The sequence below is a fragment of the Ruditapes philippinarum genome, unplaced genomic scaffold (assembly GCF_026571515.1).
Source record: "Ruditapes philippinarum isolate M1 unplaced genomic scaffold, ASM2657151v2 ctg12551_1_1_1_1, whole genome shotgun sequence".
Classification (NCBI taxonomy): domain Eukaryota; kingdom Metazoa; phylum Mollusca; class Bivalvia; order Venerida; family Veneridae; genus Ruditapes; species Ruditapes philippinarum.
The window spans coordinates 6,176-27,904 of record NW_026856532.1 but is presented as its reverse complement, the minus strand read 5'-3'; the positions used below and the strand labels follow the sequence as shown (position 1 = coordinate 27,904).

General features: G+C 33.1%; 1 protein-coding gene across 1 annotated transcript; it reads right to left on the bottom strand.

Moving 5' to 3' along the window:
• Positions 1-662: 662 nt before the first annotated feature.
• LOC132746891 (RING1 and YY1-binding protein-like) lies at positions 663-20,012 on the bottom strand. The gene is made up of 4 exons (XM_060736170.1): positions 19,864-20,012; positions 10,275-10,397; positions 8,456-8,740; positions 663-6,525 (listed from the first exon to the last, which is right to left on the bottom strand). Exons 1-4 carry the CDS (start codon positions 19,887-19,889, stop codon positions 6,315-6,317), a joined length of 645 nt encoding a protein of 214 aa, XP_060592153.1. The 5' UTR covers positions 19,890-20,012; the 3' UTR covers positions 663-6,314.
• Positions 20,013-21,729: the final 1,717 nt, after the last annotated feature.

The window sequence follows — 21,729 nt, the reverse complement described above, 5'->3', positions numbered from 1 at the left end:
GATTAATTGAGACCGCAGCTTAAAGACATGGACCCTTTTTCTTACAAACAGTTTATTAGGACGTTATTATATCATATAGCGACTTTTCCAGTTTTACTGACGGAGGAAAACTTCAGGTGACTTTCCGTACATAATTTATTGGTACATCGGTGAGATAGTTCCACTTTTCTTTGAATTGTCGGGCAAAATATTAGATAATCATCATGCCTTTTTTTAGTCATCCGGATAAACAACATTTTCTTCAACGTAATTTAGCTCCGAATTCGTTTTGAAAGTTTATTAATTTGGTTGATAAGGTTTTAAGTGGCACAAACTCTGTAGAGGTCATATAGCGACTTTTCATCTTTAATGGCGAAAAAAACCTCAAAGGCCCTTCCATGCATTATTTCAGGCTCGAGCGGGCACCTAAGTAGAACCACCAGTGTTCCTTAAGCTAGCTACATAGATGTAATTCGAACCAAAAGTGGTAAGGGGGATGTGGTTTTAGATCAATGAACTTGGTCGTTTACAAAGTTGAGGAAGTTAATTTTATTTTGTAAGTGTATTTTAAGATATACACATTATCAGGGCTTTAGTACAAATAAAAGTTTCTTTTTCCTATTACTAGTATTTGCCGGTTAAATTCAGGCATACAAAAAGTCAAAAATAAAACAACGCACACATCACAATACTTATGTTCTTTATTTTTCTACACTTTGTTAATAACAAATAATGTCACTTAATAAAATAACAACTATTCACTCTTGTCAAGCAATGAGCCATCTAGCATTGTAAATATTACACAGTCATTCACAATTCTTCACAGTTTATATATACTATCCTATATGTGATGATAAATTCATGAAAACATAGGGAGTAGACTAATAATGGAAAGACTGATGAAAACTGTCACATGATAGTCAAAACAAAGAAAAAGATGAAGAAAAAAAACTACCTAGAATTTATTTTCTCTTTCTATTTTTGTATTTAACAACCTCAAAAATCTTTGACCTAATTTTCTTTGGTTAAAATATATGAAGCTTCACACCAATATTTGGTATGGCAATAAGAGTTTCCTTATTAAAAATCTATTGACACTTACATTTCAAAAGTATTTGAACAGACTTAAAAAAGAAAAAAAAAGAAAAAAAGACTAAATATTATTGTATACAACACCACATTTTTCAGTTAATAATTTCTCATTATTTGAAAATTTGATGCAAAAGACCAAGCTTACCATATAAAGGGGCCAACATCATTTAAGGGGTCAATGTCATATTTCAATGCCTTTGTTAATATTCCTTTATTTTTTCCCTGAAAATCTGATACAAAAGTCCAAGTTTACCATATAAAGGGGCCAAGGTCATATAAAGGGGCCAAGGTCATTTAATGGGGTCAATGTCATATTTCAGTACCTTTGATAATAATTCTGTATTTTTTCTGAAAATCCGATACAAAAACTCAAGCTTACCTATGTAAAGGGGCCAAGGTCATATTTCAGGTATATTGCATTTAAGTATAAATTCTTTAATTCTTAGCATGAAATAAAAAAGCTTAAAATTGAAGCTGCTGGAATCAAAAGTATCCAGCCTTTGCCGCCAGCATAGTCAGGCCAAACCTGCATCTCCATGCAGTGTGACCAGGATCTATACTAGCTCAATTTATGTATTCTGTTTAGAAATCCATGAAAATTGAGAATGGATTGTTACAAATTCAAGGCAGGACAAACATTTTAGAAAAATTCGGGTCAAAAGGGTCAAACTTTTCTACAATGATTAGAATAATATACATCCAATGATAAACACCTATTATCTTTTAATATAACCCCACAATATACACCTGTTATCTATTAAAAATAAACCCCATAATTTACATCCAGTATCTACTGATTGATGAAGTAGGGGCATAGAGGTTTAAATATAAGCAAAGTTAACAAAATAAAATATAGTCTAACAATTAGGGCCTACCTTAACCTACATAATATATAATACTTTGGCAAAGCAAGAAACTTGGAAGCATAGAATTAGTAAACTGAATGATTACATCATATAACACATAGATCTAGCACTACAACCAATGTGTAGATTTACAGAACCACGGAGCATTAAAACCAATGCATTGAATTACAAAACCACACAGCACTTAAGCCAATGTGTTGGTTTACAGAACCACAAAGCATTAAAGCCAATGTGTTGAATTAAAGAACCATAAAGCACTTCATGAGCCAATGTGTTGAATTACAGAACCACAAAGCATTAAAGCCAACGTGTTGAATTACAGAACCATTAAGCACTTCATGAACCAATGTATCAATTTACAAAACCACACAGCACTGATTTAAAGAATTACAAAGCATTAAAACCAATGTGTTGAATTACAGAACCACAAAGCATTAAAGCCGATGTGTTGATTTACAGAATCACATTGCACTTAAGCCAATGTGTTGATTTACAAAATCGGAATCATACAGTACTACATAGTCACATCATGATTTACAGTACAACATGGCACTTAAGGACCATTATAGGAGCTCCACTGAGGTCAAACAGCCTATAAATTCTAACACGGATCAAGTGAAGCACTTGAATGAAAACATCTGAAAGGGAATTAAAGAAATTTAGCCCAATTTGAGTGAAAAGTGTTGCCTCATTTTGCACACCAAAAAGATTATTCTGGAAAAACAGTGAGAGCAAATGATCTGAAAATTTGCACACAAGTTACTGGTCCAGACCTACATCAAATGGTACACAAATCTTGGAAAAATATTTCCAGTCTCATCATCAAAAAACATCAGAGGAGTACCTTTAATAAGTAAAAACCTACAGTCTAGCATTGATGTGTTAAATTTCATTATGACCTTGACCTTGCAAGTATACAAATTTAATAGTCATGAAACATGCTTTTATGACCAATTACAAAAGCTTGATTCATTAAAACTGATCTTTCAAAAGTCTTTGTAGTTGATTTCATGATCAAAATATGAAACAACTGTCTACACACCTTTGTTTTTATCTACCCTCATTAATAGTAATTTGTTTTTAATATCATCAATTTATTATCATATATCATCAATTATATACTAAGATCATCAATAAAATAGTCTACTAAACTTTCCCAAGCCAATATCATCTATGAGCAATAATTTTGAAATTCAGTTCAATAATTTATTGGAATATAACCAAATGTTATATCTCTTGCAACAACTGCAACCAGATGTATGCAATGCTCACCTTAATTTGGAAGAAGCTGTGGGATTGCTACCTTAGCCATAATACTATTATTATAATTATTAAAACAGGTGAAAATTTGAGAAAAGTTATACAAGAAAACTATGGACCAGCTTAAACAAAGTCACCATGATCTTTTCATGCTCATCTGAGCATTAATGGTCTGGAAGCCCTAACAGTAAAACAAAATTCTCTGAACAATACTTGATTTACTATTTTAAATATTAAAACAAAATTAGGAAATTTTGAAATACAACGATTTTGTTACAGCAAAAACAACAGAAATCGGACAAGTAAGAAAAAGTTAAGGTCAGTTTGTTTACCAAAATTACAAATATTGAAATACCATGATTTTGGAACAGCAAAAACAACAGAAAATCAATGTGAAAGTGACAGTAAAGGAAAGTTTGATTACAAAAATTACAAATGTTGAAATATGATAATTATGCTACAGCAAAATACAACAGAAATCCAGTGAGTAAGTGAAAGTTAGGAACAGTTTGATAACAAAAAGAAATGAAATTTAGTGAACGTTAAGGACAGTTTAATTATTTCTGCTCATGAGTGACAACAAAAGGTACTACAAAAGACAATGCCCACCAATGTAAGTATTTATATAATTTACATTAACATAATCAATGACTCCTGAACAACCTTATATCACTACACTGAACTGATGGGATAACTTTATCATACTTTTTAGTATTGTGGAAGTTAATAAGGCATAGTTAAAATGTTTTGATCTAATATGACAATAAATATTTTCGTGAGCTATGACCTGGGCAAAAAAGAAACCCAGGAATGTAAAATATCTAGCTAAAAATCAATATATCCAGCACAATACTTGTACTCAATCAACATAATCAATCAAATCAAATCAATCTGAATTGACACATCGCAACTTTTCGAATTTCAAGATAACGATAAAAGCTGAGGTATTCTGATTGAAAACAGAAGCGTAGAGACTGGTGTCTTGCGCACTTATATGGAACCATAATACGACAGGGAACCAGAATAAATGGAGGCAGTGTATAAAATATCGAATGACATTTTTAAAACGGGAAATGTAAAATAAAATTGAACAATTATTTTATACTATTTCACGGTAAAAGAAAATCGAGCTCGCTTTGAGGCTTTGCCTTTTTCATATTACTAATTCTTATGAAAATTTGAAAAATGTATTTAAAAGTAAAATATAGTTAAGTGGACAAAGAAAGTAATAAACACATTGCCAGCAGCACTTATAATCTCTGTAAATTACCAAAAAAAAACAGGTCAAAATATACAAAAATAGTCCTTACTGCATTAGTCTCACTAGCAATATGGCGATAAATATAGCAAAATCATTCACAAATGGCACATTACATAATTATAAATTATTCTTAACTTCTTGGTACATGTTTTCTCAAATTTGATTTTCTTGAAATATTCTGGCTCATCTGGAGGCATGCAGCTGTAAGGATTAATAAACTAAATGGGGATATTCATTGCATTATATGATTCAATATACATAAAATGTTTGTTTGTTTGGGTTCTACATCACACTAGGTCATATGGCTACATTCCAGCTTTACAGGTGGAGGAAGACCTCAGGTGCCCTTCCATGCATTATTTCAGGTCTAAACAGGCACCCAAGTAGAACTGGAATCGATGTTCCATAAGCTAGCTGAATTGCTTTCTTATATGAAAGAATCCAAAGTCCCTGTTGGGATTTGAACCCATAGCGGTGAGGGGCAAGTGGTTTGAAGTCAACAACCTTGTCCACTCGGCCACAGACACCTCCATACAAACAATGATGATTATTTTACAATGGATGTCAATTCATTTGTCTGTTATTTTTAACTACATTACATAAACATGTATGAATGTTTTAACAATCATTCACTTTGCAGATGAGTTTGAAGTCTCAACAACACTGAGAAGGTCTAACATATGGTGACTTCCCAGTTTTACCTGAGAAGAAAGACCTCAGGTGCCATAATCCTTGTTTTATATCAGGCACAAATGAAATATTTAAAATATCCCTGTACATCTAACCATAATGATACTCTTTTGAGCATTTCAATAAACAACAAGAAAAGCTGTCTAATGATTAATATACATCTTGTTTTCAAAAATACCAGTTTATTAAAGTTTTTGCACTTTTATCCTTGTATAATTTTAAACCATTGCGATGCTTTATATTGACATCATTAGTCTGTGGGTCTGTAGCTTTAAATAATTTATAATGTTTGTTTTTTATGTATGATTTTCTAAATATGATTTTCTAAATAAGACCCACAATGATATTTTATCTTCACATCCTTGCGCAACTGTTGACGATTATGGAAAGTCAAAGATACCTTGATTTGAGGCAATATTTTTTTATTTTTTAAGTCAGAGATGCAACATATACAAATCTGACTAAGAAAAAGAAAGAACGCAAATATTTTGACTGAAACTCCTAAAATGTTTTTTCTGCAGTTTTAAATTTTTTTTTCCTTAACTTTGTAATTTTAGTTAATGACCTAGTTTTAGACCCCTGATGACCTTATGTGAACTTCACCAAGAAATCATGAAAGCAAACAGTTTTGGGCATGAAGATTAACTACTCAATCAAAAACATGTTCTCTTGTGTGATAATAAATGATAAACTTAACTTTATGACCTTGCCTCAAATCCCACATGACCTAATTTAAACTCCTTTCAGATATATTATAAAAATAAACATTAAGATAAAGTTTAATGAAGAACCTATTAACACTGTGACACAGCATTTGTGGAAGATGTTCTACAGACAACCAATTATCCTGAAAATGCACCCCTGAGCTCTACCACAATAAATCCAAGAATGCAACCACAATTAACTATGTTGAGATCCTTTTACTGTATTTTTTTTATCAAATATTCATACTGTCATTACCCTAACTTGCTGTCAAGTTCACAGGGCTACAATAGTGTTAGCGTAAGAATTTTGGATATAATATATCTTTATAATAAACTCTCCGCACATAAAATACTTGCACTTCTAAATATCATTTATAAATGCATGATAACCTTGCACTGATGCATTTACATTGAATGAAAGGTTATTTGTGCATGTGTTGTTGTTGTTGTTGTTGTCGACCATCATGTTTGATTATCACTACCGAGTCTGTCCTCGTGAATATCATTACTAGCATTGCTTGACGTATCACTCATGTCAGACTGCACTTTGGTCAATTCTGTGGCAAGTTTACGTTTCTTTGGTTGATAATCTGTTATCATAACAGTAACATTATCTACAGTAACGGCTATCTGCTCACCACTCGTTCGATCTACGTTCTTCAATCTAGGTGGCCTTCAAAATAATACAAAATTATACGTAACCTTATGTCAACATATAAAAATTCATAGTGCTTTAAGTGTTATGTGTACAGATAAAAAGAGTTTTAACAACCTTGACCCCATTACTGTTAATATGGGTATTTTGTGTCAGAGGCCAAAATACTGCAAAATCAACAGTAGCGAGGTGAATTATTTGCAAATTTCTGCTTTCAGTTTTGTAAATATATATATGATACATGTAGTTAGCAACCATTTGTTCAAGGGGGTGAGAAGGGATATGTACAATTCCCCACCCACCCCTGTACATGTATATAACCAATCTTTAAAAGGACTGTTTTGATAACCAAAATGTTTTTACGAAGATTAGCAATACTCTTAAAAAATAAAATGGCAATGAGGTATGAGGTTTACAGATTGTTGAACAATTACTCAACACTAAGTGTTCGCAGTAAGGCTAACATGCACCATCTATGCATCAACAGGTAGATACCCTAACCATGTGACCAATTTTAATTAAGGATACAATAATTTGAAAAATTAAGTCGTTATAAATTTTGACATTTGAAAAGAATGTGTTAAATGATTGGTTAACATTCATAAATTGTTTCATGGAAAATTTGATAAGTAGATTTCATTTAAATTTCAAGTGTCTGTAAATGGAAACATAATATTTAAAATCAAAGACTAACATCATGTTTTAGCTAGGGTTGCCCCTTAAACTTAAGTTAAAGAACTTCTGAAGCTAACTGATTTTATTTGATATCTAGATGACAGCATTTAAACAATTTACATAGCTTAAGGGAGCAAGCTTAGCTACAAAATGTAGCTGTTTAAAGCCTTGAATCTTTTCTTATTGGGGTGTAATTGACTAAGTCTTTGTCCAGCTTTTTTTGTAGGTTAGTAGCTTTTGTCCAATTTAAATTGGTATATAATCAGACAGTTTATGGAAAATAGACAGTAACAGAGAACAGAAGATTGATGAAGATCCACACATCTAATCATAATATGAAGTTATTAAAAGCTATTGCATATTTTACATCCAGAAAGGAGACATTCAGCATAAAATGAAAATCCTGTGGCAAATGTTTTTAATAAACTGTTGATCCTGGGTTACTTTGACATACCACAAACACACCTAGATTAAAAGTTCACTCTCTAATTCATTTTATGGTCAGACAGTACTTGAAATGAAGAGACAATTTTCAGTAGTACAATAAAACTGAATAAAAGAAAAAGAGCTGTCAGAAGGATAGCATGCTCAACTTTTCTCAGTGCTTGGTAGCAAAACAAGAGCCTGTGTAATGTAGGACTTTCTAAGTTCAAAAAGAGCCAGTAGGACAGCTTGCTCGACTATTCTTAATCCTTGGTAGTAAAACAAGAGCCTGGGTAAATAAAACTTTCTATGTACCAAAAGAGCAATTATTCTGTAAAAATTCCATGCTATGGGCATTGGACAGTGACCTTCTATTATGCTCTAAAGTAAGTCAAAATGTGTGAAGTTTCAACCCATTCCCTTCATTAGTTTTGGAGATACCAACTTGCAAGCAAAAACATGACCAAAGTGTGATGTGGATGCCAAAGTACATGTAAGTACATTAGCTCTCCCTATTCTTCCATCGGTTGAGCTAACAAATCTAATTCTTTAGTAATTTTAAGACAAGAAAGCCTCAAATGTAACAAACTATAATCAATATGTTGCAGACATTTCAAGGAAATCTATCAAAAAACTATCAATTACACAAAGTGTCCTTAATAATCCTACATATTTTTTTCATAAACAGATTTACATTTGAAACTTGAATGTTAATAATTGTGAATACTATACAGTTATGAGAAGAAACACAGTATACAATGTACATATTTATACTAAAGGTTAATCAGTGCAAATAGTTAATAACTAGTTAATTACCAACTAGTTAAGAACAACATAATATATGGAATACCTCGTATTTTTCTTTGTTTGTTTATGCTGCCTCTGTTGTGTATTTTGCTTTGTTATTTGTGTGTTTGATTTTTCTCCTTTGTTCACTACTGCTAAACCTTTGTCTTTCTTAAATACTGGCTTCGGGGGCGCAGGTGGTGGACCAAATAAATCATCCTCTGGATCTGGGAACAGTCGGTCCTGATCCTCTTCATCGGGATTCGGGGACCCAGGTGGTGGTGTCAAAGGTCCAGCATACTGTTGGGCCACCTGTTGAGCTACTAGCTGGGGATTCAACTTAGGTTTACTGCATTAAAGAAAGAACAAGTCTAATCTTTTTAATACATTCATACAACTGTTTAATTAAAACTAGAGATGTGTTCATTTGACACTTATTACCTTAATTCATTTGCCATCACAGTGGCATACATGAATTACAGTATTGCATTTAATAAGCTTCACAAACTAATCACTATTAAACATGTTGTTATGGATTAGACAATGATTTTATGTGCCATTGTGACCTTGACCTACATGTAATAACATCAAAATCAATAGAGGTCTTCTTAGTAACTCAAGTTGTCCCTACAAAGTTTTATAACCTTAGGCTTATTACCTCTCAAGTTATGAATTAGACATGGTGTTAATGTGACTGTGACCTAATGACCTCAAATTAACTGGCCATGGGCAATGCCCCAATTAACTTTCATTAGCTTACAGGTATTTTGACTAGTTGATAACCAATGCATTAATGAATATTATACTAGATATTTGACACTTATATTCAGTCCACCCTTTCTGTGTAAAATATGTAACTGTCTTAATACTGGTCCATTTTTTTGTTTGACACTTTGTCATAATTTATTGTATTCACAACATGTGAACATTGCAAATAAACCAGGTTTTTTGCTATAGAAACCTTTCTGTATTTATGGTAACTGATCATGTAAGGAAAATAAAAATAAGCACAAATTATGACACTGACTTATTCAAGTAACATTTTTACTAGGTTAGTAAAGCTAAAGATATCATATGGAATGTATGATATAATTCATATTTCTATCAATACTGCTAGAAATGCATACTGACAGGACATTTTGTTCCTCACTTCAAAAATTAAAGTGATCTTAATAAAGCAGAAACCACTATACTTTAATTAGAAATGTCGACCATGACCTTGTCAGTTGTCTAGATTTAAACCTTGAAAACTTGAAAGACAAACCCACAAGTTTTCATTTAAAAAAATCTTGTTATGTAAAATATTATATAATACATCATGTGGCAGTCTGTAATACAGTGAATAGATTTCCATGTTTTAGTTACAGTTACCTTCATAAATTTACAGCAGATGTCAGCAGGGAAGAGTAAAATATCTCAACTCAATATCTTTCTTGTTATTTCTCAGTATTCAACAAATTTAGGTATGGAATTTATCAATTTTTTATATAAGTAACTATTTGATTCATGAAAAATAATATTGAAAAGAACTCATAACAGTGAAATAATAATTTCAAGTCAGCTAGTAAAATACATATATGCCTGACATAATGATATGCCTGACATAATGGTAACTTCCCATGTTATAGATGGAAAAATCAGATGCAAAAACCCAAGATACCCAAATGTGCATTTTTTTTGGTCCTGGGTAGGTCAAGATACCATCTGCATCAACAAGCGAACAAGTTAGCTTCCATCAGGCATGCATGAAAATTGTCAGCTTAGTGCAGTAACAGGTTAACTTTTAATAAATTATGTAAGGAGTTAACACATTACTGCACAAAAGGTGAAAAAATAATACCACGTTCCTGGAATGATTTCAAAGAGTGGGTTTTATAACTAACCGTGTGGAGGTGCCTTTCCTGACATCGCACATGTCACACTTGTACGCCTCTGGAGAATTCTTAAATGTGCACACACTACAGTCCCAGCTACCGTCGTCAGGTGGTTTAACAGGTCGCTTTGACCTAAAAATATATTGCAAAGACTGGTAACATATTAATCAACTGCAGGGGACCTGTAAAGAAATTTAGAAATAAGGGATTTATATTTGAAGCTATGGAAGATTTTCAGAATGAATTCGGCACAATAATTGGATAACACATGAGACAGTGCTAAAGTAATAATGGTGTGGTCGAATGGTTTCCATGTTGGGACTGGTAATCTGGGAAGTGTTGATGGTAGGATTGGTTCGAACTCTGTCAGTCTGGTTCCTTGAACGAAGAACTTTACACTTATTGCTTAGTATTGGTTGGTTCGAGAGTGAATCTGTTAGCTTAAAGCTTCCAACACAATCAAACTAAGATACATTGCATAATTATAAACTAACGAAAAAATAGCCATAACTAATTGTGAATTTCTTTAATGAATGTGAAGGAAACTACAAATAGTTATCTATATTTGAAATAGTCTTATTACATATACACTTCCATACATTGCCAAATATTTTGATAATAAATTTGGAAATGATTCAGATAGACAGTTTGACAGATTTTCTGTCATAAAAGTGCAAGAATTATGATGAAATGTTAAAGCAGCATGCCTCCAGAAGATAACAGAACAAGAGCTGTCCGTAAGACAGCGCGCTCGACTTTTTTATTGCTTGCCTATAATACAAAACATTGACAGTTAAGGGCCATAATTCAAATAAAATCTTTGACAGAATTACCTTCTCCTGGACATGTTTGGGAATCATGATTGTAAACAAGTATTCCAACTTTCAAATTAATATCTCAAACAGTTCAGTCAAAAAGTGGACTGGTACTAAAAACTTAACCAAGATTCTAAGTCGATAAAAGGCCTTAATTTTTAAAACAAATCCTTGACAGAGTTACCTTCTCTTGCGTACAGATGGGGGTAATGATGTGAAATAGCATTTAAAAGTTTCAAAGCAATATCTCAAAGGGTTAAGGCAATAAGTGGATTTTACCCATATTCAATGTATTTTCTAAGTCAAAAAGGGGCATAATTCTGTCAAAAACCTTGACAGAGTTATGTCCTCTTGTCTGTTGATGAAGGTCGTGATGGTAAACAAGTATGGTCAGTTTCAAAGCAATACCTCCAATGGTTTTGAAATAAAGTGAGGTGGTACAAAAAACTTAACCAAGCTCAATACACTTTCTAAGTCAAAAAAGGGCCATAATTCTGTCAAAAACCTTGACAGAGTTATGTACTCTTGTCTGTAGATGGAGGTTATGATGGTGAACAAGTATGGTAAGTTTCAAAGCCATACTTGTAATACTTCTGAAATAAAGTGGGGTGGTACGAAAAACTTAACCAAGGTGTGACGCCAATGCCGACGCCGACGCCGACGCCGGGGCGAGTAGGATAGCTCCCCTTTTCATAGAAAAGTCGAGCTAAAAACTACCGTCTATTTACCAGGGCAAATGGGGGGGGGGGTGGGGGGGGGATGATATCATACAGACATTGACAAATAAGAACACAAATGTTTGTTTTTGTAAAACTTATCATTAAACTCATTAAACTTGAGGAGAGTTTGATTTTTCTTGTTTTATTAAGGTTCCTTGACAAGCTAGTCTAATGAATTTGGTGTGAACAGCTTAACCCATTTTTCAGACACTTTTTCACCATCTAAAAATTACCTTGATGTCTCTTTCACAATTAAATTAGTTGGACTTCTTAAAATGGTAAAATCAAAATTGACTAAAAGACTGAAAAACAATTGAACTAAACTAGTGGAATATACAGCAAGATATAACTAGAAATGTGTCCATAGGACACGGGTGCCCCCACCGCGCCACTGTTCTGTCAATCTTATGACTCTAGGTCAAATTTTTTTTTGAAAACTAAAAATCTTTTACTAAGTAAAAGGCAAGAACTTTACAAATACTGAATACATCCACAAGCAAACTCCAAGGTGCATAAGTACACATGCTGATCAACATTCTTGTAAACTTTCAGGCCTACAAGTGAAATACTTTTGGAGCTATGCATGAACAAGTTGAAAATTGCAAATTTATACTACTGTAAGTCAAGGGCAATAACTCTAACAAAACTGAAAAAATTCCAGATGCAAAGTCCCAGGTGTATAGCTTCACAGTGATGTAAATCATTATTCCTGTAATTTAGTGATGTTGATCATTATTCCTGTAAAGTTTGATGATTCTAACTCAAGCACTCAAGGAACAAATAACAACAAAATGAAATGGTTTTTACTAAGTCAAGGGAAATAACTCTACAAATACTGGATAAATCCACAAGCGAAACCCAAGGTGCAAAACTAAATAAGCTGAGAAACCTTCCTGTAAGGTTTAATGACTCTTTGTCAAATCCTTTTTGAGTTACATGCAACACAAGTTGAAAATTGCAAAAAATTTCTAAGTCAAGGGCAATAACTCTAAAAATACTAAATTAATCCAATTGAAAATACCCAGGTGCACAACTACACATGCTGAGCAATATTCCTGTAAATTTCATGACTCTATGTCAAATCCTTTTTGAGTGACATTTTGACACAAACTGAAAATTGCAAAAATTTTACTAAGTCAAGGGCAATAACTCTAACAAGAGCTGTCACAGGAGACAGCGAAGCTCGACTAATGAAATACTGGACGCAGTAAGGAGGACAAAACTATGAAAGGAAAATCAATTATGTATAATTATGTATTAAGTTATAGTAAAAAAATAATATTTGTTAACATAAATTCCAAGATCAAGGGGAATAATGCTAGAAATAGTCATGCTAGAGTTATGGACCTTGTCACACAACATTTGTGTAATGATAAGAAACATATATTTGAAGTTTGAAGCAGATACCTTAAAAAGAAAAGAAGCTATTATATTTCTTAAAGAAAATCCTAAGTTCAAAGAGAGATAAATCTGTAAATATTGCATCAAGAATTATGAACAATGTCACATAAAATGTAATTGTTGATAAGGAATAAGTATTTGAAATTTGAGGTAGATACCTTTAAAAATAAAAAAGTTATAATAAAAAATAACATTTTTCTAGTAAAAAAATCTAAGTTTATGGGGAGATAATTCTTGTAATATTGGTGCTAGAGTTATAAACCTTGTCACATAAGATGTGGATGATGATAACGTAAACATATTTGAAGTATGAAGTTGATCCCTTTAGAAATAAATAAATAACAGTAAAAAAAAATTTTTTATGGAAAATTCTAAGTTCAAAGGGAGATAAATCTGAAATATTGGTGCTAGAGTTATGAACCTTGTCACATAAGATGGGGATGATGATAACGTAAATACATTTGAAGTATGAGGTTGATCCCTTAAGAAATAAAGAAGAAACAGTAAGAAATAGTACTTTTTGAGGAAAATTCTAAGTTCAAGGGGAGATAAATCTGAAACTATTGGTGCTAGAGTTATGAACCTTGTCACATAAGATGGGGATGGATGATAAGGTACATATATTTGAAGTATGAGGTTGATCCCTTAAGAAATAAGGAAGTAACAGTAAAAAATAGTATTTTTTAAGGAAAATTCTAAGTTCAAGGGGAGATAAATCTGAAAATATTGGTGCTAGAGTTATGAACCTTGTCACATATGATGTGGTTGATGATAAGGAAGATATATTTGAAGTTTGAAGTTGATACCTTAAGAAATGACAAAGTTATAGTGAAAAATATTTTACTGCACCAAAACTTTAATCTAAAATCTGGACGCGGACGCCGACGCCGGGGCGAGTAGGACAGCTCTCCATATACTTCGTATAGTCGAGCTAAAAATACTAAATAAATTCAGAAGAAAATACCCAGGTGCACAACTACACATGCTGAGCAATATTCCTGTAAAGTTTCATGACTCTATGTCAAATCCTTTTTGAGTTACATTTTGACACAAACTGAAAATTGCAAAATTTTACTAAGTCAAGGGCAATAACTCTTAAACTACTAAAAATATGACGAAAATACCCAGGTGCACAACTACACATGCTGATTAACATTCCTGTAAAGTTTCATGACTCTAGGTCAAATCCTTTTTGAGTTACATGCGACACAAGTTGAAAATTGCAAAATTTTACTAAGTCAAGGGCAATAACTCTAAAACTACTAAAAAATTTAAATATGACGAAAATACCCAGGTGCACAACTACACATGCTGATTAACATTCCTGTAAAGTTTCATGATTCTAGGTCATTTTCTTTTTGAGTTACATGCGACACAAGTTGAAAATTGCAAAATTTTACTAAGTCAAGGGCAATAACTCTAAAAAATACTAAAAATATCCAGACGAAAATACCCAGGTGCACAACTACACATGCTGATTAACATTCCTGTAAAGTTTCATGACTCTAGGTCAAATACTTTATGAGTTACATGTACATGCAACACAAGTTGAAAATTGCAAAATTTTACTAAGTCAAGGGCAATAACTCTAAAAAATACTAAAAATATCCAGACGAAAATACCCAGGTGCACAACAACACATGCTGATCAACATTCCTGTAAAGTTTCATTACTCTACGTCAAATACTTTTTGAGTTACGTACGACACAAAAGAGAACGGACGGACGGAAGGACGGACAAGGCTAAATCTAAATGCCCGCCACTAAAGTGGGGGCACAAAAAAAACAAGAGCTGTCAGTAGGACAGCAACGCTCGACTATTCTTAGTGCTTGATAGTAAAAACAAGAGCACCGCTAGGCGGAGCATTATATGCCCGAAAGTGTTTTTTTTAGTAAGGATGAAGCATTTGTAAGACATGGGAATAAGCTGTTCATCCTATAAAATTTTACAGCTGTAGGTTGATTAATAGTTATCAATAATGACCTTAACCTTTGACCTTGTGACCCCAAAATGAATAGGGGTTTTCTACCTTAAATGGACAATCATCCTAAGAAGTTTGAATTTTGTGGGTCAATTGGAACTTTAATTATGCTCTAGAAACTGTTTTCAGTATTAAGGTAAAAGTGACTTTGACCTTGTGACCCCAAAATCAATAGGGGTCTTCTACCCAATATGGACAATCATCCTATGAAGTTTGAATAAAGTGAGCCAAATGGAACTTATGTTATGCTCCGGAAACTGTTTTTGGTTTAAAGGTAATTGTGACCTTGACCATTGACCTAGTGACCCCAAAATCAATAGGGGTCTTTTGCCCAATATGGACAATCATCGTATGAAGTTTGAATATTGTGGGCAAAATGGAACTATGCTCCGGAAACTGTTTTCAGTATTAAGGATATAGTGATCTTGACCCTTGACCTCAAAATCAATAGGGGTCTTCTACCCAATATGGACAATCATCCTATGAAGTTTGAACATTGTGGGCCAAATGGAACTTAAGTTATGCTCCGGAAACTGTTTTCAGTATCAAGGTAAAAGTGACCTTGACCTTTGACCTTGTGACCCCAAAATCAATAGGGGTCTTCTACCCGATATGGACAATCATCCTATGAAGTTTGAACATTGTGGGACAAATGGAACTTAAGTTATGCTCCGGAAACTGTTTTCAGTTTTAAGGTAATAGTGACCTTGACATTTGACCTTGTAACCCCAAAGTCAATAGGGGTCTTCTACCCAATATGGACAATCATCCTAAGAAGTTTGAACATTGTGGGCCAATTAGAACTTAAGTTATGCTCCGGAAACTGTTTTCAGTATCAAGGTAATAGTGACCTTGACTTTTGACCTTGTGACCCCAAAATCAATAGGGGTCTTCTACCAAATATGGACAATTATCCTATGAAGTTTGAACATTGTGGGTCGAATGGAACTTAAGTTATGCTCCGGAAACTGTTTTCAGTTTAAAGGTCATAGTGACCTTGACCTTTGACCTTTTGACCCCAAAATCAATAGAGGTCTTCTACCCAACATGGACAATCATCCTATGAAGTTTGAACATTGTGGGCCAATTGGAACTTAAGTTATGCTCCGGAAACTGTTTTCAGTATCAAAGTGTTAGTGACCTTGACCTTTGACCTTGTGACCCCAAAATCAATAGGGGTCTTCTACCCAATATGGACAATCATCCTATGAAGTTTGAACATTGTGGGTCGAATGGAACTTAAGTTATGCTCCGGAAAACTGTTTTCAGTTTTAAGGTCATAGTGACCTTGACCTTTGACCTTTTGACCCCAAAATCAATAGGGGTCTTCTACCCAATATGGACAATCATCCTATGAAGTTTGAACATTGTGGGCCAAATGGAACTTAAGTTATGCTCCGGAAACCAAATTGCTAACGGACGGACGGACGGACAGACAGACAGACGGACGCCAGGGGGTATAACATAATATGCCCTTTCGGGCATATAAAAAATGCTTGATACAGTTACCTCCTCCTGTTTACAGGTTGGGGTCATGATGGTGAACAAGTGTGCAAAGTTTCAAAGCAATATGTCAATGGACATTGAAAATATTTGAACTATTACAAAAACTTTAACGTAAATTCTAAGTTGAAAAAGGGGCACAATTCTGTCAAAATGCTTGATAGAGTTACCTCCTCCAGTCTACAGGTTGGGGTCATGATGGTGAACAAGTGTGCAAGGTTTCAAAGCCATATGTCAATGGACTTTGAAAATATTTGAACTATTACAAAAACTTTAACGTAAATTCTAAGTCGCAAAAGGGGCACAATTCTGTCAAAATGCTTGATAGAGTTACCTCCTCCTGTCTACAGGTTGCGGTCATGATGGTGAACAAGTGTGCAAAGTTTCAAAGCCATATGTCAATGTACTTTGAAAATATTTGAACTATTACAAAAACTTTAACGTAAATTCTAAGTCGAAAAAGGGGCATAATTCTGTCAAAATGCTTGATAGAGTTACCTCCTCCTGTCTACAGGTTGGGGTCATGATGGTGAACAAGTGTGCAAAGTTTCAAAGCCATATGTCAATGGACTTTGAAAATATTTGAACTATTACAAAAACTTTAACATAAGTGGTTACGCCGACGCCGACGCTCGGGTGACTACAATAGCTCTACTTATTCTTATCGAATAGTCGAGCTAAAAAATAATGTGAAAATGACTTATTTTGATTTGCACATTCATGTTCTCTTGTTTAGGACACATGCATTCTTTCACTTCAGGACCATATATGCCACTTTTCACAGAATGGCACTAAAGTGTCACATTGAAGGTTATATGATCACTAGGGCTGTCATTGATGAAAAGATGAAAAATTTTGTATGTATCTTAGCTCTAGCTCTTTGAGGTTTTTAAAAGAAGACTTTTTAAGTTTTTACTATATACATTAAGGGAAAAACAATGACCCCCTTGGGGCCGGACCAATTTTTACCCCAGGGCTTTTATTTGAACAAACTTGGTAGACACCCACTAGAAAATGTTTCATGCTTTACGGTTTATCTAAGCTCTAGCTATTTTGGTTTAATAAAAGATTTTTTAAGTTTTTACTATATACAAATAAGGAAAATCAATGACCCCCCTGGGACGGAGCCAATTTTAACCCCAGGGCTTTTATTTGAACAAACTTTGCAGACACCCACTAGAAGATGTTTCATGCTTAATATCTAAGCTCTTAGCTATTTGGGTTTTTTAAATGAAGATTTTTTAAGTTTTTACTATATATAAATAAGGAAAATCAATGACCCCCGGGGCGAGCCAATTTTGCCCCAGGGCTTTTATTTGAACAAATTTGGTAGACACTGACTAGATGATGTTTCATGCCAAATATTAAAGCTCTAGCTATCAGGATATTTTTAAAAGAAGATTTTTTAAGTTTTTTCTTTCGGTTGCCATGGCAACCAGAATTCTGCATGGAACTAAATTCTTTGAACAATTTTTAAAGTTGGCTACCAAAGGAACAATCCTGTGAAGTTTGGATGAAATTGGCCAAGCGGTTTATGAGGCGATGTCGTTTAAAGTAAAAGTTTACGGCCGGACGCCGGACAAAAAGCCATCACAAAAGCTCACCCGTCACGGTGTCACTTTATGACAGGTGAGCTTAAAAGTATATTTTCTTTTTATCAAAACTCTGAACATTAAATCCAGTATTCAAAGTGGACAAAAAAGGGAGAAAAGTGACTTTTTCCTTTTACACAAAACAGACTGATATTTTCACAAGTCAGAAGATATTGTATTGATTGGCGAGTATCAACAATATTATTATATTAATATTGTGATTTTCAATTATCACCACAGTATAAACACATCTGCGGATGTTTCTAAATCTTGTCATATATAAATGTTAAATACTGCTCAAACCATAGCTTTTTCATTCCACTTCCATCCACGAACAGGCTCTACCAAATTGAGCATGAGAGATTTTCAATTCTGCCATTTAGAGCCATTATTTAAAAATTTTATTATGATAGGCCTTTTTCCAGTGACAGCACAGGATAGAATATCAGACCCATTCCCAATGGCAAATGTGCTTATTTTTTTCAAAATCTTTACATAAAAAATTCCCAATCAAACTAACAAATTTGCTGACGTTCATTCAGGTATCTTACAAACAGATGTTTCCTTACATTATCTTCAAATATTATTGTTTATGTTATGATTTGATAGACATTTGTGTTGGTTAGAATCAACATTGTCGCACAATTCAAATACTATGCCAAAAGAGCTTGAAAGGAGGTATCAAATGGTACCTAAGCTGTCATTGATTCAAGGCAATGAAAACATGCATCAAGCTATCAAACATGATTTATTGATATAGGTTGACAAATATCAACACCGATAAAATTATATCGATAATGACCTAAAATTACATTTTCTGCCTGTTTAAATGATTTTAGTTTAAAACATGTTCTGTTCAGTGTCTTGTTTCTAAAAGCCCATTACATGACTTTTTATTAAAATCCAGACCATTTTTTGTCATCACTGCTGTGAAATATTTCCACTATTATGACTTATAATAGTGGAAATATTTCACAGCAATTTGACTTTATAGATAAAGTTTAACATGGGCACGTTCTTCTGTGTACTATATATGTTTTGGGTGAATTTCCTTATTTCTAGACATTAATAAATAAATCAAAATTATCAATATTTTGAAATGTGTATCGATTATTGATCGACAGAAAAATGTCAACCATACATCAATATTGTTCGATGACAGCTCTAATGGTACCAAATATTTTTCCCAATTAAGCAATTTTGCAACACAAAATTCCCTAAACCGGGCTAGGTAATTTTACACTCAAGAGCTAGGAAAAGGCATTTGTTTGATATAGCCGAATAAAATGCTGATAAAATGTGTTTTGCAGTCTTTTACTCTCCAGTAATAACTACAGTAAGACCTTAACTAGACGGGGTACTGAGCTAATATAATAAATATGCTGTATATAGATATATTTTATGCCACTGACGGAAGACATATACCAGATTTTTAACATGTTTAATAAATGATACAAAATTGAGTACGAGAATTCGAAGAGCGAAAAACAATAAACCAAAAATAATCATATCGATGCAATAGGCAGCATTAGAAATTGCTTATTTAATTATTTTTCAATTAATGAGTTCACTGTTGTTTCATTTTACCTGCCAGGAGCTCTTTTCTCGTCCATTAATATTAATTTTCAGCTCTTTGTTGTTTTTCTTCTTCAAACGGAAGTAGAATATGTCACGTGGTTTGCATCACGTGATATTTAACTTCAACGGCGGTATTTTATTTTGCACGGATAGCAGCCGACAATTTAAACAGTACACAGTAAGTACATGTACACTGTAAGAAATATTGACGTTTGCCATTTGTTTTAAATTCACAGAAAAACTCTTTTAAACTAGCCTGAAATAGGCCTGCTATGGAGGGTGTCAGACTATACTGTAGGCCTATATATCTACTATATATTCGCTCCTGGACCAGACTATATAACGATATTACCAGTTCAGGGTTCCTACGGTCAGGGAAAAGTCAGGGAAAAATGATTTTTTTTCAAGGTCAGGGAAAAGTCAGGGAATTTTGAAATTGGTCAGGGAAATATGAAAAATAAGCAAAAGTCAGGGAAAAGTCAGGGAATTTTGTAAGAGAAGAATTTTGGCCAAAATGTAGGAAGCAAAATCAGTCAAAGCTAAGGCAGTTTCTTTCATTATTTTAGGTATCTTTATATTTATTTATCATTATGAGCATCTTTTTTATTCTTGTAAATATCTTACTCTAAAAAATATGCTTATGTCTAAAAAATTTCAAAATCTTTTGTCATTTAAAGTAACTTTAACTTTATGCTGAAGTTAAAATATCTCTAAAAACGGTTAGTCCAAATTTTGCAAAATTTGGCAGGATTGTTCCTTTGGTAACGGGCTTCCAAATTTGTTAAAAGAATTTGATTTCATGCAAAAATCTGGTTGTTATGGAAACAAAAAGAAATTATAAGAAGAAAAAAACATTTAAAAAATGTCAAAAATGTTAAAAAACCTCAAGTCCTAGAGCTTAGATATTTTGCAGAAGGCATCATCTATTGGACCTCTAACAATTGATCTTTCTTTTGGATCATTGATTTTCATTTTGCACATATAGTAAAAACTTAAAATATCTTACTGTCTGAAGGTACAAGGCCTACAGCTTTGATATTTGGTATACATGTATAAAAAAGTTGCTCAAATTTTGCCCATAGTGTCAAAATTGGCCTGCCAAAGGGGTTATAGATTTTCCATATATGTTTTACATTTAGTTAAACTTTAAAAAAAATATTTTCTGAATATACAAAGGCTATAGGTTTGATATCTAGCATAAAAATTTGTGTAATAGACCTATACCAAGATTGTTAAAATTATAGCCCAGGGGTCAAAATTGCCCCCACCCCAGGGATTCATTGATTTTCATTATGTACATATAATAAAAAAAAAGTCTTATTTTAAATTTTCACTATCTAAGAAATTGGTAATGCTTAATTGAAAAGATAGCATTTAAGAAAAAAAAAATGTAACTGTATTTCAAAGTTTAAAACAGCAATGTACAGTAAATACCTATCAATTATTGCACTCTGTATGGCCTTTCTATCTTAATATTAGACACATCTGCACATTTATTTTCATATGTCTTGCTGAAATATGACCTTGACCCCAAAATTCACTAGACACAACTGCATTATGGCAAAGTTCAATTGTATAGAACCAAACAAAATCTACTCTGTTATATTGATGCAGTGACATAGCATTTTTCACAAATGCAATGTTTTATATCTTGGCCCCTCCCCATACAAAGCAGTGTAATCAATGAATGATTGACTAAAATAGGCATGCAATTTACTTGAGTAAATGTTAGTTTTCAATTAAAAACTTTTGTTTTAACAAGAAATAATAAGACAAATTATGAAGTGGCTTCATGTAAAGCAAAATGTAGGCAAAGCTAATAATACTAATATTTGGCAGAAATTATACAAAACTAGCTATGATAGTTAGTATCTC

What these genes read in the sequence shown, in the direction of transcription:
- LOC132746891 (XM_060736170.1), bottom strand. Translation starts at nt 19,889, where the DNA reads ATGGACGAGAAAAGAGCTCCTGGCAG. An exon ending in AGGAAAGGCACCTCCACACG is followed by an intron (nt 8,741 to 10,274) that starts GTTAGTTATAAA and finishes TCTTTAATGCAG; the next exon opens with TAAACCTAAGTTGAATCCCC. An exon ending in CAAACAAAGAAAAATACGAG is followed by an intron (nt 6,526 to 8,455) that starts GTATTCCATATA and finishes ATTATTTTGAAG; the next exon opens with GCCACCTAGATTGAAGAACG.